We start from the raw sequence: 16,558 nt of genomic DNA, 5'->3' as shown, positions 1-16,558 counted from the left end.
AGAGAGCCAACTGCACAGTGTTGACACAGGTACCACGGCGTGATTGCATATTGCCTACATGCATCTCCCAAACACACACACACACACACATCTACACCTTCATAATAAAAACATTCTCAAGCCAGGAGGTGGTGGCACACCCCTTGTTTTCCAGCACTCAGGAGGCAGAGGCAGGCAGATCTCTGTGAGTTTGAACTCAGCCTGGCCTACAAAGCAAGTTCCAGGACAGCCAGAGCTATATATTAGAGAGACCTTGTCTCAAAAAACCAGAACAACAAAATCAGAGGAAAAAGAAAAAAAGAAGGCTCAATGGTTAAGGAAACTTCCTGCTCTCGCAGAAATCCCAGACTTGGTTCCCAGCACCCATGTCTGGTGACTCCAATTTCCAAAGGTCTAGTGCTATCATCCAGCCTTCACAAGCACCTGCATGTACCTTGCACACATAGGCACACTCAAGGATACACATATGTAAAAAATTATTTTTTATTTTAGTTAAAATTTAATTTCTCCCCTTCCTGCTCCTCTCTCCAATTCCTGCCACGTTCTCTCCTCACTCCCTCTCAAGTTAATGGTTTCTTCTTCTTTCACTGTTTCTCTCTCTCTCTCTCTCTCTCTCTCTCTCTCTCACACACACACACACACACACACACACACACACACACAATCTGCTTTAGTGGTGCTTGTGTATACATAGTTTCAGGGTTGACCATTTCGTATTGGTTAAGTTAATTAAGGGTTCATCCCTGGGAAAGACGAATTCTCCCTCTCTCAGCCGTCATTAGCGGCCAGCAGTTCTTTGTCTAGAGGTGGGACTGCTGGTGGTCGTCCCCCTTCCACATTAGCGGGTACTAGTGTTGTCATTGTTCAGACCTTGTTTAGGCAGCCATATTGCTGAGGTACCATGGGTGAAGTTTCCTTGTCTTTTCTAAGAGACACGTTCTCACATTGGACTTCCTGTTCTCTGGTTCTTTCCGCCCCTTTTCGGAGACGTTTCCTGAACCTTAGGTGCAGGAAGTGTATTGTCGGTGTATCCATTGGGGCTGGGCACATCAGCATCGGTTGTGCCCAATTGTGGTTTTCTGGAGCATAAAATTTCTTTAAGAAAAAAAAATCAAGAGATTGCCAGTCATGGTGGTGTACACCTCTGTAACACCAGCACCCAGGAAGCAGAGGCTGGAGGATCTCTGTGAGTTCAAGGCCAGCCTGGTCTACAGAGTGAGTTCTAAGCTAGTCAGAGATACATAATGAGACCTGTCTCAAAAAAGGAAAGTTGAAATGTGCCCAAAATAGTAAATCTGGGTGTGGCTTGGTGGAAGAGCGCCTGCTGACCTGCGTGGGCCATCCTGGATTTAATCCTCACAAAGGAAACAAGACAATTAGAATAAGGCTCTCCTTATGCACCCTCAGCCAGCTGGAGTGGCCGGTCAATCCTGGCTTCCCATTCAGCACTATGCTAATGCTGCTTTTTGCCTAGTGTTTGCCAAACTCATGTAACCATAATACCTTTTCCAGAGACCTCCAAAAACACGGCCTTTGATCATGTAGCAAGGGGCTATGCTCAGCCCAAAGATGCAGACAGGAACCACCCTAGGCTCCCTGCCTCCAGGAGCTCCCAGCCTGAGACAGCAGAGGGAGAGGAGGAAGCATCCAGACAGGCCACTGCTAAGGAGGAACTGGGTGTGTGCTGGCATGGAGGGAGAACACTTGGCATGCCCGTGGGCCCTAGGCAGCGGAAGATGCAACCACGAGCCACATGAAGTAAACCACCTACCTGACCCAAGAGAGGAAGAGAGCAGGCAGGGAGGAGACAGGTGAGAGTAGCATGGGTGGGGGGAGGGTGTTAGTCATCAGGCATTGGGGGTGGGTGTGCCACCTGGAGTTCCCGGAAACTGCAAGTCTGTGAGCCATAGTCGGGATGACTAGAGGTAGGGCTGGGTTTTCATCAGCTCTTGGGACTCGCGTCTCGGACCCGTTTGCTGAGGTGTCTGTGGTCAAGGCTTTTCTCCACTCCCACTCTGTGGGTTTGGAAGAGTGCACGGAGCTGGCCTGGATGGACTGAGATCTGTGGGGTGGGTGTGTCAGGCCCGCCCAGGAGCAGGTCCTACCGGCACAGCTCAGCCCAGCCCAGAGTGTCAGAGTGTCAGCGGAAGCAGTCTTGGGGCAGCGGCAGAGGAAGAGCGGCAGAACACAGGTATGGGGGTGTGACAAGCGGGGTCTCACCAGAAGTGGGGGACATTGGTGAGGATGGAGAATACGGGTGGGCCGTAGGCTTTGAGGAACCCTTTTGGATAAGGCGAGAGGGCAAAAGGAGCTGCCCTCCCCCCCGCCGGGGGACAGATCTTTCCACAGGGGGCCTGAAGAGGCAGCCAACCTGCCTGGCACACCCGAAGGCCTGAAGCCCCACTGTGAACCACCTTAGGGTCCTCCCCTAAATCGTTAGGCTCCTGCTTTCATGCTGACCCTGAGCTCCCTGAGGAGAGCTCTCTGAGGAGAGCTCTCTGAGATCCGCTCCCCTCACACCCACTCATCCTGCAGGACTGGGTCCTAACCTGGAAGACACTGAGCTGAACTGATTAAAGTTAGCTAAAGATCTGGCCGGGAAAGACGGCCCTCCCCGGGTCACCAAGGTGTGTTTTATTTGGTTATTTGATGCTGGGATAGAATGACTATAAGCTAAGCACTTGTCCTACCACTGAGTGCCCCTAACCCCCCCCCCCCCCCCGCTTTTGAGATGTAGCCCAGGCTGGCCTCAAAATCTAAACATAGCCAAGGCGGTCTTTGAACTCCTGATTCCTCTCCCTCTGGAGTCTGGGATTCCAGGCACGGACCACCACAGCAGGTTTCTGCAAGTGCCAGGGTTGAACCCAGAGCATGCTGGGTAAATACCCCACCAACTGAGGAGCTGCTTAACCCAGAGCACGCTGGGTAAATACCCCACCAACTGAGGAGCTGCTTAACCCAGAGCACGCTGGGTAAATACCCCACCAACTGAGGAGCTGCTTAACCCAGAGCACGCTAGGTAAATACCCCACCAACTGAGGAGCTGCTTAACCCAGAGCACGCTAGGTAAATACCCCACTAACTGAGGAGCTGCATAACCCAGAGCACGCTGGGTAAATACCCCACCAACTGAGGAGCTGCTTAACCCAGAGCACGCTAGGTAAATACCCCACCAACTGAGGAGCTGCATAACCCAGAGCACGCTGGGTAAATACCCCACCAACTGAGGAGCTGCATCCCTGCTCTCCTGACTGACCCTTTTGGGGAATGAAGTCTCATGCTTTCTTCTGGTCTGTGTGTTTGTATTTTCAAGACAGTGTTTCTCTGTGTAACAGACCTAGCTGTCCTGCAAATAGCTCTTGTAGACCAGGCTGGCTTTGAACTCACAGAGATCCACCTGCCTCTGCCTCCCAAATGCTGGAATTAAAGGCATATACCACCACTGCCCAGCCCGAAGTCTCATGCTTTCTGGGATGGTCTTTAACTCCTAACCTCAGATGATCCCTATCCTATCAGCTTTCCGGATAGTTTCAACTACACGAATGTGCCACGACGCTCAGATCTACTTCATCTATTTTTTGTTGTGCCCGAGGTTAAGCCCGGGACTTTGTGAATGCCAGTAACCTATCTGCCACCGAGCTACCCCCAGCCCTCCCAGGCCTGTCTTAATGGGTCGTGAGGAAGCGCTGCCCCGACCTGACATGCTGAAATGGAAGGGTGCTGGGCCATCTGGTCTCTCTGTCCCCACCGCTTTGACAGACTATGGCTCATGAGTAGCACAAAGAGGGAGGAAATGCGCTCTTGTGCATGTGGAGAACCTGTGGAAGGCTGTCTGGGACCTTTGCCATCCTCGTGCAGGCCACTGCCTGCCTACTGCCTACAGTTTTAAGGGGCTCAGTGAAAAGAAAGGGACTCAAAGACTTCCAGAACTCTTCGTTTATGATAAGCTGAAGTCACAGCCCTGGGGGAAATGGAGGCAAGGAATATGACAGTGGCCCTCACCTCTCAAACAACCAGAGATACCAGAGGCCAGCTCAGTCTGTGCCATTGGCTCTCCCCACCCCCTCCCCCCAGTATGTGCCCCATAATAATAATAATAAAACCAAGGAGGACATAGCAGAAGGGGGGAGAGCTGATGAGGATATTGGCGTAGCTAGGAGGCAAAGTGCTTGTCTAGTGTGCACTAGGCCCTGGGTTCATCCCCAGCATCAGAAACAAAGGGCGTGGGCCTCTGAGGCCAGTGGTGTGATGGAGGTTCAGGGTAAGGTCACCCAGCCTAAAAGGCTCCGGGAGCTTACTCAGAAGAGGCAGGACCTGTCAGGCTTGAAGCGAGGGTAAGATGTACACAGGGCAGAGATCAGCATGGTGCGAGCCTATGGCAGTGACTTTTGGGGGGGTTGGAACTTACTTTCCTGTTTTTCCAGCTTTGGGAGGTAGGGTGGAGGGACAGGTAGGTAAGCTGTCATCTACACATCGGGGAAACCAATTACTGGACTCTGGGTCACCTGTGACTTCTGGCTTTCCCAGAAAAGCCTTGTGAAGGCTGATCATAGTCCCAGCACTCTGGAGCCTGAGGCTGAAGGATTGTCGTGTATTCCAAGCCAGCCAGAGATATGCTGTGAGATCCTATCTCAAGGAGAAAGGAAGAAAGGAGGGAGGAGAGGGAAAAGGGAAACCCCACTGAAGGGGGCTAGACAGGTATAGGAAGGGAAATTGCGGCCGGGCGCCTTTAATCCCAGCGCTCAGGAAGCAAAGGCAGGCGGATCTCTGTGAGTTCGAGGCCAGCCTGGTCTACAAGAGCTAGTCCCAAGAGAGGCTCCAAAAGCTATAGAAAAACTCCCCAAAAAAAGGAAGGGAAATTGCTGAGCCCAGGAGGGAGACTGAATCTGAGGACCATGTTAGAAGGGCAGGGAGAGAAAGAAAGACTGGGGGAGAGAGGACAAGCAGGGCTGTTCTGAGTAGGGAGAAGACAGGACCCCAGTGACGGATGGGGCAGGATTCCTGGGCCTGCAGGAATAGCTACTGGGCCACAGGAGTTCTCCTTTCTCTTTCTGGTGACCCCAGACTCTATCTTCTTCTAGGCTGGGTGACCTCACTCTGAACTCTCCAAACCATTGCCCTGGCCCTCAGTCTCAGGAGAAGCTGACCGGCAGCTTTAAACTGTGCACAGGAAGGCCAAAACTTTTGCTTTAATTTTGTTTTGACAGCAAGTCTTACCGTGTAATTCTGCTGCCCAGAACTCACTACATAGAAAAGTATGCACACCCCGGCGGACAGGGTTTTCTTGCCTGATCTGAACCTGGTTATGTAGACCAGGCCTGGGACCTGTGGTGACCTTCCTGCTTTCTGCCGCCCAAGTGCTGGCATTACAGGTATAAACCAGCACACCTGAGACCGGGGCAGAACTAACAAGTCTAAGACAGGGTTCTCGGCAAACCCAGGGGCCCTGTGGGGAGCTTAGTGACTGCACATGATGTCACCCTTGCTCCCAGGCCTGTCAGGGGTGAGGTGCACCTGCTTGGCAGTGCTTGAACAGAAGCAGAGGAAGTGTCAAAGGGGCAATTTAGACACTTAGGGAAAGGAGTGCTATTTCCTGTGTTTGGGCTGAGAAATGAACTGAGATTACCCCAGAGGTAATTGTCAGCACAAAGACCTGAATTTTGGCCCCTTGGAGAAGGCAGAAAGATGTGAATTGGTAACAGGAGTCACCGAGCAAGCTGTCTGTGGCACATGGGAGAGAGGCAAGGTGGGGGAGCAAAGTGCCGGTGGTGGGCAGACTCTTCCTGTCACTGCTGAATTTGCTGGCAGCAGAGACCTTCCGCATCGCTTTGTCGGCTACAGGCTGGGGAGGATGGCCCCCTCAGGCAGAGCAGGGGGGCCGCGTGGAGGGCTGATCATGAGCTAGCCTCCTGCCCACTTTACTCTTGGCTTTTACTTCCTGCCTGTGACAGAAAATAGCCCTGCCCCTCGCCCTTATCTCAGCTAAGAGCAGCACCCAGCCCAGCTCAGAGGGCAATGGAACAGGTTCCAGAGGTCCTGAGGAGGTAAGGAACAAGGGCCCCAGATGGACAGGGACGCCTTGAGCCACTGGCCTGCTCTGATTTGAGCAGCATGAGGGTGGAAAGCATGGTGCCCCTGGTTCCTCTATGTTGACTGTGGTTTCTCTGGTCCTCCATGCCTGTGGGCCGAGATATTTTTTGCATACATCTGTATGAGCATGCGCTTATGAAGAAACCTTGCTCTCTGTGCTCGTTAAAGATTTTCCCTAAGGCAGGGGCCAGGACTCCTCTTTCTCTCTGGCCCACGTGGCTCTGCAAGTGTAACAGCCTGTACACAGACACTGATTTGGATGCTAATGTATGCATGCCTCCGTGTGTCTGTGTATGGAAATGTGTGTCACGGTGTGCCTATGTGACATCAGTGAGTGTCCGTGTCACCAAGCTGTGTAGGCCTCTGTGGCCCCCTCCTAGCCGGAGAAATGAAACATCACTCTTCCTTCTTTTTGGAGGTAACTGCTACTTAGATTTTTTTTCCATCTCCGCCTCCCCCCAGCCTAGCCTCTTCTTCAAGGCAGAATTGGGGAGAGGGTCTGTGCTACTTCTCCCCCACACCTACATCCCTCTTTCCACACTCCTCTTTGGCAGTTTTTCCCATTTTTGCCATCTGGCCTGGCACTGGGCCCTTACAGTTCCTGAGCCAGGAGCCTGGGCAGAGCTCAGGGAATGAGGGGAACAGGGTAAGGGGCCAGGCAGGGGCCTTAGCAGCTTGGCCTTTCTGTCTGTTGGAAGGGAGCTTTTTCACAGAGTCTCCACCATAAAGAAACCCAAGAACTTCTCTTTGAAATAGGGTAATGAGACCATCGCCGTTTCCTTTTTTAAGGGATCCCTTTAAGTAGCTGTTCAAAGATTCTTTCACATTTTGATCTACTTAAGCTTTATAATTTGTTTTAACAGACAGACTTGAAATTCCCAGAAAAGAATGTATTCCTGCACTCAGTATCTAGAATGTTCTTCCTAATTGTAGGAGTTCTTGATTTTACAAGTAAAATGGTAAGATTTTGGTTACAAAATGATAGTTCTTGCTGTTTTGCTTACAAACTGTTACTGAATTTTTGAAATTTTTTCGTTTTTGTTAATTTTGTAGTGATTTATTTTATTTTGAGTGCATTGTTGTTTTGCCCACATGTATGTCTGTATGAGGGTGTCAGATCCCCCAGAACTGGAGTTATAGACAATTTTAGCTGCCATGTGGGTGCTGAGAATTGAACCTTGGTCCCCTGAAAGAGCAGCCAGTGCTCTTAACCACTAAGCCATCTCTCCAGCCCCACTGATTTTTTTTTGTTGTTGTTGTTTTTGTTTTTCGACACAGGGTTTCTCTGTGGCTTTGGAGCCTGTCCTGGAACTAGCTCTGTAGACCAGGCTGGTCTCGAACTCACAGAGATCCGCCTGCCTCTGCCTCCCAAGTGCTGGGATTAAAGGCGTGCGCCACCACCGCCCGCCACTGATTTTTGAAATGATATATATGCTCGTGTCTATATGTGGGTACGTGCAGGTGCCTGAGGGGCCAGAGGTATCGGAGTCCCTGGAGCTGGAGTTCCAGGTTGTGAGTCACCCGACAATGAGAGCTTGCAAGTGAACCCTGGTCCCCCATAAGAGCGGTCCAAGTCTTCACTTGCCATCTCCCCAGGTCTCTTAATGAAACTGTTAGGCCTGGGCAGAGACCTGGTGTCCTGTGAGTCAGTAAAGAGCAGAGGCAGAAGCATGGTAAACAATTTGGTGGTTATAGAAGCACCGAGAATAAGCTAATTGTGGGATGGAAACCATTTTCCTTCCAGGTGGCCAGAGAGATTCACTCAGGGAACGTAGGTGCAGCACTGAAGTGTGTGTTTTAAGAATGTGATCCTCACCCTCGGGCTTTGCCATCTAGTTGGGGAGGGGGGATAAATACACAAAACAGCAGGTGGGTTAAAAGCACTTAAAAGCAGCCAGCTAAAAGGCTTTTCTCTTTTGGAGACTAGGTGTCCCTTTTGGCTCAGGCTGGCCCTCGCTCCTGGGCTCCTCCTGTCTCAGCCTCCTGAGTAGCTGGGACTTCAGGAATGTACCACTGCTCCTTGCTTAAGTGCTTCAGTACTCAGGGGAAGATTGTAAAAAGGCATTTCTGTGTGTGTGTGAAAGAGATGGGTGTGTGCAGCCAGTGTGCTGAGAGGATTCAAAAGGAAGTGGGTATTAAAACGAATACCAATCAGACAAATGAGGAAATGATATGTTACCCATGGGCATAGATTTCATACGGGCAATTATAAAAGACCAGTCTAGGCAGTACCCATCCACAAACCCTCCTTCATTCTTGTTGGGAGCTGCAATGTACGGTTTTGAACTTTGGAGCTGGGCGGTCCAAGATTTGGGTCCTGCCTTTATTCCTCGGAGACCAGCTTTTGTTTTCTTTCCTATAACAATGAAGACAAACACCTACCTCAAAGAACCGTGGGGAGGACTAGAGACAACATGCTTGGCCTGGCTGCTGGAGTGGCTGATTTCTTCCCGCTCCACTTGTACTGGTGTAGATGCTGAGCTGGCAAAGATGTCAGCCTCCTCCTGAAGCCCCTCCTGCTCAGAGCCTAAGGAGAGGGACTAAGAACTAGCTGTCACCGTGCGTGTAGGAACAGCTGAGGTGTCTGTGGACCCCGGGTAGCCCAAAGGAAGGGACTTGACCACAGCTGCCCTGCAGAGGAAGACAGAGCCACGAAAGAGGTCACACGGCCTCATGTAAAATGACCAGGTTTATTGGGTAGCAAAGGGGAGGAAGAACATTCCAGGCTGAAGAAATGCCAGCTGCCAAGGCAGAGGCCTGCAAACACAATGTATGTGCAGAAGTTGCTGGCTTGCCATAAGCAGGGCAGAGGGACAAGGTCCTTTGCTGTTCGGTGTGCTTGCATCTGACTTGGTACTAGTATCTGTATCTGTGGGGTACTAGTATCTCAGACCTCGTCAGTTGCCAACATTTTTGGAGGCATAAATCCTATACATATTGTCCTATATACCTCAAAGTACCTGTCTCTAACCTCAGGTCAGATACTACATGCCTGTAACCCCAGCACTTGGGAGATGGAAACTGGAGGAGCAGGAGTTCAAAGCCACCCTCGGCTACTTAGTCTTAGAGCAGTCTAGGTCACCTGAGACCCTGTGTCCTCCCCTGCTTCCCCCAAACCACCTATCTCTAGGTTGCTTATAACCCATGTAATACAATATAAATAGATTTTTTTTTTTTTTGGTTTTTCAAGACAGGGTTTTGCTGTGGCTTTGGAGCCTGTCCTGGAACTAGCTCTTGTAGACCAGGCTGGTCTCAAACCCACAGAGATCCACCTGCCTTTGCCTCCCGAGTGCTGGGATTAAAGGCGTGTGCCACCATCGCCCGGCTATAAATAGATTTTTATTGTTGTTTTTGTTCCACTTTCTCTTTGAGTGTGTGTGTATGCACTGAACCCTTCTGCATTTGTGTTTTGTAAAAGGGAAAAGGGCTTCCCTATATAATCCCACATATTATATATTATATAAGCCTTATCTCATTTCCTTATCTCGGCCCAGTCTATTGTCCTGCCTCAGCCTCTGGAATTACAGGCCTGTGCCCACACCCTACTTTAAAAAAAAAAAAACATTTAAAGAATATTTATTTTTATTTTGTATGAATGGAGTTTTGGCTGCATGTATGTCTGTGTACCACATGTGTACAGTGCCCATGGAAACCAGAGAAGGCGTTTGATATCTTGAAACTGGAGTTACATTCGTGAGCTGCATGTGGGTGCTGGGAATTGGTCCTCTTGAAGAGCACCAAATTCTTTTTTTAAAAAGATCTTTGCCGGTTGTGGTGGCGCACGCCGGTAGGATTTGCTGAAGGAGGCAGAGGCAGGAGGATCACGAGTTCGAGGCCAGCCTGGAAAAAAAAAAAGATCTTTGTTTGTTGTTTTGTTTTAGACAGGGTCTCTCTACGTAGCTCTGGCTGTCGTGAAACGAGACTGGCCTTGAACTCACGATGTAGGGTCTTCCTCTAGAGCCCAGGGTGACCTTGAATTTGGGACCTTCCTGCTCTTTGAGAGCGGTGAGTACCACCATCCCAGACCAGTGCTTCCACACTGCACTTTTTGAGGGACTAATGACAAGGGAAAAGTCGTATAAATATTCAAGACAGAAGCTTTTTTTTTTTCTGAGATGAGGTCCTGTTGTGTTTCCACTGCTGTTTTTAACCTCCTGTATTCAAGTGGCAATCCTGCCTCAGCATCCCTAGTAGCTAGATGTGATCTGTTTAGCTGGTTTGAGACAAAGTTTCACTTGGTAACCTAGGCTGAACTCTTGGCAATCTTCCTAAACCCCGGGATTACGAGTGTGAGGAGGATGACCTTGAACTCCCGTTCCTCCTGGCTCAGTCTTCCGAGCACTAGATTGTAGGTGTGTACCATCACATGTGGGTGTACTTAGAGTTTATAAGGCCCTGGGTTCCACCCCTTACCATCACACGCTACAGTGTGGCTGCATGCGTGGAAGGATGGATGGAAAAGCCAGACACTGGGCAAACACTGTATCGCTCCACTCCTGTGAGGTATCTAGAACAGACAATTCAGGGACATAAAGTAGGAAAGAGGGTACCAGAGACCGGGGAAGGGGTGAGGCAGGGAGTATTGCTTTATGAGTATAGCACTGTTGGACATAATAAAAAAAAATTCGTTTCTGGAAATGATTTGTGGTAAGACATATATTAACAGCATGATGTTATACCCTCTTTAAAATAATATTAAGGGATAGCGAACGGCTCAGCAAGTACTCAGGGTACTTGCTGCTCTTCCAGAGGTCCCAACTTTTGCTCCCAGCACAACTGCCTGTAACTTCAGCCCCAGGAGATCCTGGATTCTGGCCTCCTCCGTCACTGCACTCATATGCACGCCCCCCCCACACACACCACCACACACAAATACACATAATTAAAACAGTAATAACAAGGACTTGGAGAGCCAGGTGGTGCACGCCTTTAATCCTAGTACATGGGAGGCAGAGAGGCAGGAGGATCTCTGTGAGTTCGAGGCCAACTTGGTCTACATAGTGAGTTCCAGACCACATGGGGTTAAAGAGAGATTCTGTCCCAGGACAGCCAGAGCTACACAGAAAAATCCTGTATAAAACCAAACCAAACCCCAGAACGATGACAAGATGAAAGCACTTGTCACTCTTGCAGAGGACTGTGGTTTAGTTACCCCAACCCACATGGCTGCTCACAGCCTCTGCCACTCCAGGTCTAAAGAGCCTGATGAGAAAGTTCTAGCCTCCAAAGGCACCGGGCACACATGAGATTCACATCCATGCATTGAAGCAGAGTGCTCATAATCATAAAATTTTAAAAAATAACTATTTTTAAATGAAATAAAATGATGTTAGAATCGGGTGCAGTGGGAGACACCTGCATTCCCAGCTGAGGCAGAACACTTCAACCCTGGAACTCAGGCCACACGGCCTGGGCAGCATAGTCAGACCATGGCTCCAGGAAGAGAAGTCAAATAAAATGTAAAAAGTGAAACTGGAGCTAAGGATGGTGGCACACACCTGTAACCCTAGCACTTGGAAGGCTGGGGCAAGAGGCTCAAGAGTTCAAGGCCAGCCTCAACTTCACATCAAGTTTAATGCCAGCTTAGGCTACATGAGACCCTGTCTCAAAAAAAAAAGGTAAAGATCAAGTTATATTTATTCTAACACACACACACCTGAGTATGAGGCAGCGATGGGGAGGTGGCTCCTGTGGCCTCTTGCCTATGAGGGAGGTGGGGCCCTAAGGCCCTATCTTGTCCATTATCTACCTCTCGGCTCTCTGTGGTGCACCAATTGGTTCTCTGGTAGGGAGTGTACCATGGCTTAGTAAGGAGGGCTCACAGTTCTTGGGGCTGCAGTTCTGGACCTGTGGGTTGTGTCTCCTTTGGGGGTAACATATTGTATCCTGCATATGAGATATTTACATTCATAGCAGTAGCAAAATTACAGTTATCAAGTAGCAACGAGATAATGTTATGGTTGGGGGTCGCCACAAATGAGGAACTGTATTAAAGGGCTGCAGCATTAGGAAGGCTGAGAACCACTGCCTTGGAGCCTTCCCCCACCTTTCTGACTGGAACGCTAAAGTGCTCTGAATGTGCCTCTGACCAGGGCTGCTGGCAACTGCCTTGCAGTACACGGGTACATTCTTATTCTCATTTTGTAGATGAAGAAATGCAGGGTTAGGCCAGTCAAACTGAATCCAGCTGGTCTCTCTGACCAAAGCCTGCCCACAAGGGACAGGCGAATACAATGGACAGAACTGGGATTGTGCTGGACTTGAGAGTCTGAACTTTATCCCTAGATAGCAGGGCACCAACCCAGCCCCCGGCCCAGCGGAAGTGCGCAGCAACCCTTCTCCCGCTGGTTAGACCTATTCGTGCTGTTTGTTGGTAGTCTTCCTCTAATGGACTGTGAAGTAGGTGGGTGGGACAAGGTCTTTGTTTTGTTGTTCGCTGCTGGAGCAGGCTGGAACCTTCTAAGGATTCGGTAAGCATTTAAGAGCAGGAGGGAAGGCAGGTTCTAAGAACAGCGATGGAAGCATTTTCATCTTACTTAATGTCCAAACAACGTCTTGAAGTAGAAGGCACTCAGACTCCTTCACAATGCACCCAGATAAGGAAAGTGAAATTCAGAGAGAATGCCATCTCTGGGGTCACAAAGCAAGGCAAGTGACAAAGCCAGCACTCAAGCATAGCCTGTCTGGGACCGGTGACTGCAGGACCTGGGCAGGACACTGACGACAGAGGGGCGCTATAAAGTCATTCTGGCAGAAGGATGGAGAAGGTGGAGCGAAGAGCCCTGAGGCTGAGAAAGGACCCAGAGGGGACAGTCCTGTTAGCTAAGTATTTAGAGGACGGTTCTATCTCTACTAACTTTATGTTTGCCTTGCCTTCCTATTCCAGGTCTCCACTGCTGAAGTTGTAGTACCAAAGGCTTCCAGCCTTGGCCAGTCATCTGCCCCTGAGGTCATAGACTCCACTCCCATGTCTTGCCTCTGCTTGCTTTGGGACAGACTCTGCATAGCCACCAGGCTACCACCCTGGAGGTGAAAGCCATGCTCGTACCTTAGCATTCCCCATGATGCCTCAGCCTAGTTTCTCTTCCCACTTGGACACGATGTTTGCCAATTCTTCAGTCAATGCCTCTTCTACCAACAGCCCTGTGCCCCAGTGCCGTGACTATCGGGGCACGCACCGTCTGCATATGGTGGTCTACAGCCTGGTGTTGGCGACTGGTCTCCCTCTCAATGCTCTGGCTCTATGGGTCTTCCTGCGTGTGCTGCGCATAAACTCGGTGGTGAGCGTGTACATGTGTAACCTGGCAGCCAGCGACCTGCTCTTCACCCTGTCACTGCCCCTGCGCCTCTCCTACTATGCACGGCACCACTGGCCCTTCCCGGACTTCCTGTGCCAGACGTCGGGCGCCATCTTCCAGATGAACATGTACGGCAGCTGTATCTTTCTGATGCTCATCAACGTGGACCGCTACGCGGCCATCGTGCACCCGCTGCGACTGCGCCACCTGCGGCGGCCCCACGTGGCGCGGCGGGTCTGCCTAGGCGTCTGGGCGCTCATCCTGCTGTGCGCAGTGCCCGCCGCCCGCGTGCACAGCCCGTCCTCCTGCAGGTACGAGAACAGCACCGTGAGCCTGTGCTTCGAGAGTTTCAGCGATCAGCTGTGGAAGGGCGGGCTGCTGCCGCTGCTGCTGCTGGCTGAGACCCTGGGTTTTCTGCTGCCCTTGGCGGCTGTCGTCTATTCGTCGGGCCGGGTCTTCTGGACGCTGGCGAGGCCTGACGCCACTCAAAGCCATCGGCGCCAGAAGACCGTGCGCCTCCTTCTGATCAACCTCATCATCTTCCTGCTGTGCTTCGTGCCCTACAACGCCACGTTGGCTGTGTACGGGCTGCTGCGGGCCAACCTGGTGGAATCCAGCCTTGAGGCCCGCGATCAGGTGCGCGGTGTGCTGATGGTAATGGTGCTGCTGGCCGGTGCCAACTGCGTGCTGGATCCGCTGGTGTACTACTTCAGTGCCGAGGGTTTCCGAAACACCCTTCGCAACCTGGGCACCGCGCTCCAGACGAGGCCTCTGACTACCAATGGAGCTCGAGGGGTGCTCACCGAACCACCCTCAGAAACCACCCAAAACACCGGGCAGGACGCCACCAGTCAGGGGTTACTCCAGCCTGGCAATCTGGAAACACACATCACCCAGAGCCCCCAGGATTCAGCCCTCTGAAAGGACACAGCGTGACAGTGTATTCTCAGGCCTCCCTTAGGGTGTACATTTCAGCGAGGTGGGCTGGGGACTTGGACTCTGAAGCAACTGCAGTCCTAGTGTGCAGAAGGAGATAAGTGTGTAAGCAAGGGCAGGAAAGCCAGAGTGTTGCTGGTGACAGTGTTAGCTCTGGTTTTTATTCAGAGAAAGTCCGCTCCAGTAAGTAGGAAGCCATGTGGTGAGTATGCCCACGGCTAAGAGCTGATACATGGAAGAGAAGCTGGATCTCCTGGATTTAGGTCATCAGTCTGAGAACTGAAGATTCCCTGACCTTGGTGAATCAACTACACAGAAATCCATCCATCTTCAAATACAAAACTCAGGGTTGGTGGTGGGACCTAGAACCCACTGTCTGCACATGCTGGGCCACCTCATTCCCACTGAACCCCATCCCAGCCCCACCTGCTGCCTTCTGTGCTGACGTGAGGGCCAGGGACACCATGCCCCCAGTCCCCATGTGGCCTTCTGTGCTGACTTGAGGGCCGTGAGTGCCTCGCCACCTGCCCTCACATGCACTTGGCTTCCCTGCGCAGGTGGGAGGCAGAATACACAGGTTTATCTGATATGCACTGACCTCTTTTGTGACCTGTAACAGTTTAGACTTGACACCCAGTATGAGGTGGTGGGGGCAGAGCAGAGCTATGGGTTGAGTCCCTCTCAAATCCTGGTTCTTTGCCCCTTTCTCGGCACATTTTCTCCTTCTGCCACTGTCTGGGCCTCTTCCATTCTGTGCCTTTAGTATTCAGCCTCATTCCCCACCCCACCCCCATAGACTGTGCTGCTGACCTTGAACTTGGTGTGTAGTAGAGGCTGGCCTTGAATTCTTTTTTTTTTCTTTTGAGACAGTGGTTCTCTCTGTTTCCCTGGCTATCCTGGAACTCAATCTGCAGACCGGGTTGGCCTTGAACTCACAGAGATCTGCTTGCCTCTGTCACAGAAGTGCTGGGATTTAAGTGTGTGCCACTAAAACCAGCTTTGGCCTTAATTTTTTTTGGTCTATTTTATTCGTTTGTTTGTTTTTGTTTTTGAGACAGGGTATCTTTGTGTAGCACCGGCTGTCCTGGAACTCACTCTGCAGATCAGGCTGGCCTCAAACTCACAGAGATCTGCCTGCCTCTGCATCCTTGGATTAATGACATGCATCACCACTGCCAGACTTGGCCTTAAACTCTTGATCCTCCTGCTTCAGCGCTCAGGGCTGGGATTATATGTATGTACACCATGCTCAGCTGCAGTCAATATTTTATGGAATTTTTATTTGAAAATACAACAACCCCCACTCTGCTTCACCCCTCCTCACTCGTTCTCTCCATACCCTGTCCCTCTCCCTTTCCCTCCCTTCCCCTCTTCCTTGCCCCTTCATCTTCCCTCCCTCTCTTCTTTTCCCCTCCCCCTGCTCTGCTCTCCTCCCCTCTCCTCACTTCTCTCATTCCTCTCTCCCTCCCTAAGTCTTAACTTTTTTTTTTTTTTTTGGTTTTTCGAGACAGGGTTTCTCTATGGCTTTGGAGCCTGTCCTGGAACTAGCTCTGTAGACCAGGCTGGTCTCGAACTCACAGAGATCCGCCTGCCTCTGCCTCCCGAGTGCTGGGATTAAAGGCATGCGCCATCATCGCCCAGCTAGTTTTAACATTTTTTAAATCAAGCATCAGTCCTCAAACTGTTGAGTCTCCAATCCCTTTATGCAAAAATTGAGAGACCAGAGAGCTTTTGTTTTTTCTTTTTTCTTATGTTTTTGAAACATGTTAAACGTGTTAAACAATACAGAGGGACATACTCCATTTAGCCAAGAGCAGTGATGTCATCACATTTCATAAACCTTCTGGAAGCTTCTGTATAAACTGGGGCGAGAACCAGCATTAGAAGAACAGGGGACGTGTTAGTGTTACAAACATAGTTTTGACCTCAAGGACTTCTTCAGAAAGCTCTGGATCACACTTTGACATCACTTGCTCTGAAGTATTAGAGTTCACATTCTAACTTCCTCTAGGATGTTGTTTTTTTGACTCTGGGAAGAGGGCATTGATTAGCTAATTGCTAATTGTGGTTCTTAAGAAGGTGGGGAGTGAGGGTTGGAGGTCGGGTGTACAGCCAAACACACAAATGCAGGGCCAGGGTGGAGCATTTCTGAGGAAGGAAAAGACATAGTGCTCAGCAGGAGAGAAGACTGTACAGGGAAGTAAGGGGGACAGGAACACAGGAAGAGCTCTCAG

At 50.6% G+C, this 16,558-nt stretch overlaps 1 protein-coding gene across 2 annotated transcripts; it reads left to right on the top strand.

Annotated features, from left to right (window-relative positions):
• The first annotated feature begins 1,930 nt into the window (after positions 1-1,930).
• Positions 1,931-15,897, top strand: Lpar5 (lysophosphatidic acid receptor 5). Of its 2 annotated transcripts, none has more exons than XM_075982751.1 (2): positions 1,931-2,191; positions 12,977-15,897. In XM_075982751.1, exon 2 carries the CDS (start codon positions 13,152-13,154, stop codon positions 14,307-14,309), a length of 1,158 nt encoding a protein of 385 aa, XP_075838866.1. In that variant the 5' UTR covers positions 1,931-2,191; positions 12,977-13,151; the 3' UTR covers positions 14,310-15,897. The 2 variants fall into 2 exon arrangements, with proteins under 2 accessions (XP_075838866.1, XP_075838867.1); XM_075982752.1 differs by lacking the exon at positions 1,931-2,191 and adding an exon at positions 5,623-6,044.
• The last annotated feature ends 661 nt before the right edge of the window (positions 15,898-16,558 follow it).

This window comes from Microtus pennsylvanicus, chromosome 8 (genome assembly GCF_037038515.1).
Source record: "Microtus pennsylvanicus isolate mMicPen1 chromosome 8, mMicPen1.hap1, whole genome shotgun sequence".
Lineage (NCBI taxonomy): Eukaryota > Metazoa > Chordata > Mammalia > Rodentia > Cricetidae > Microtus > Microtus pennsylvanicus.
This window is presented reverse-complemented; position numbering and strand designations above follow the sequence as displayed.

Bases quoted from the DNA above. Each gene is read 5' to 3' on its own strand.
- Lpar5 (XM_075982751.1), top strand. From the start codon at position 13,152: ATGATGCCTCAGCCTAGTTTCTCTTCCCACTTGGACACGATGTTTGCC.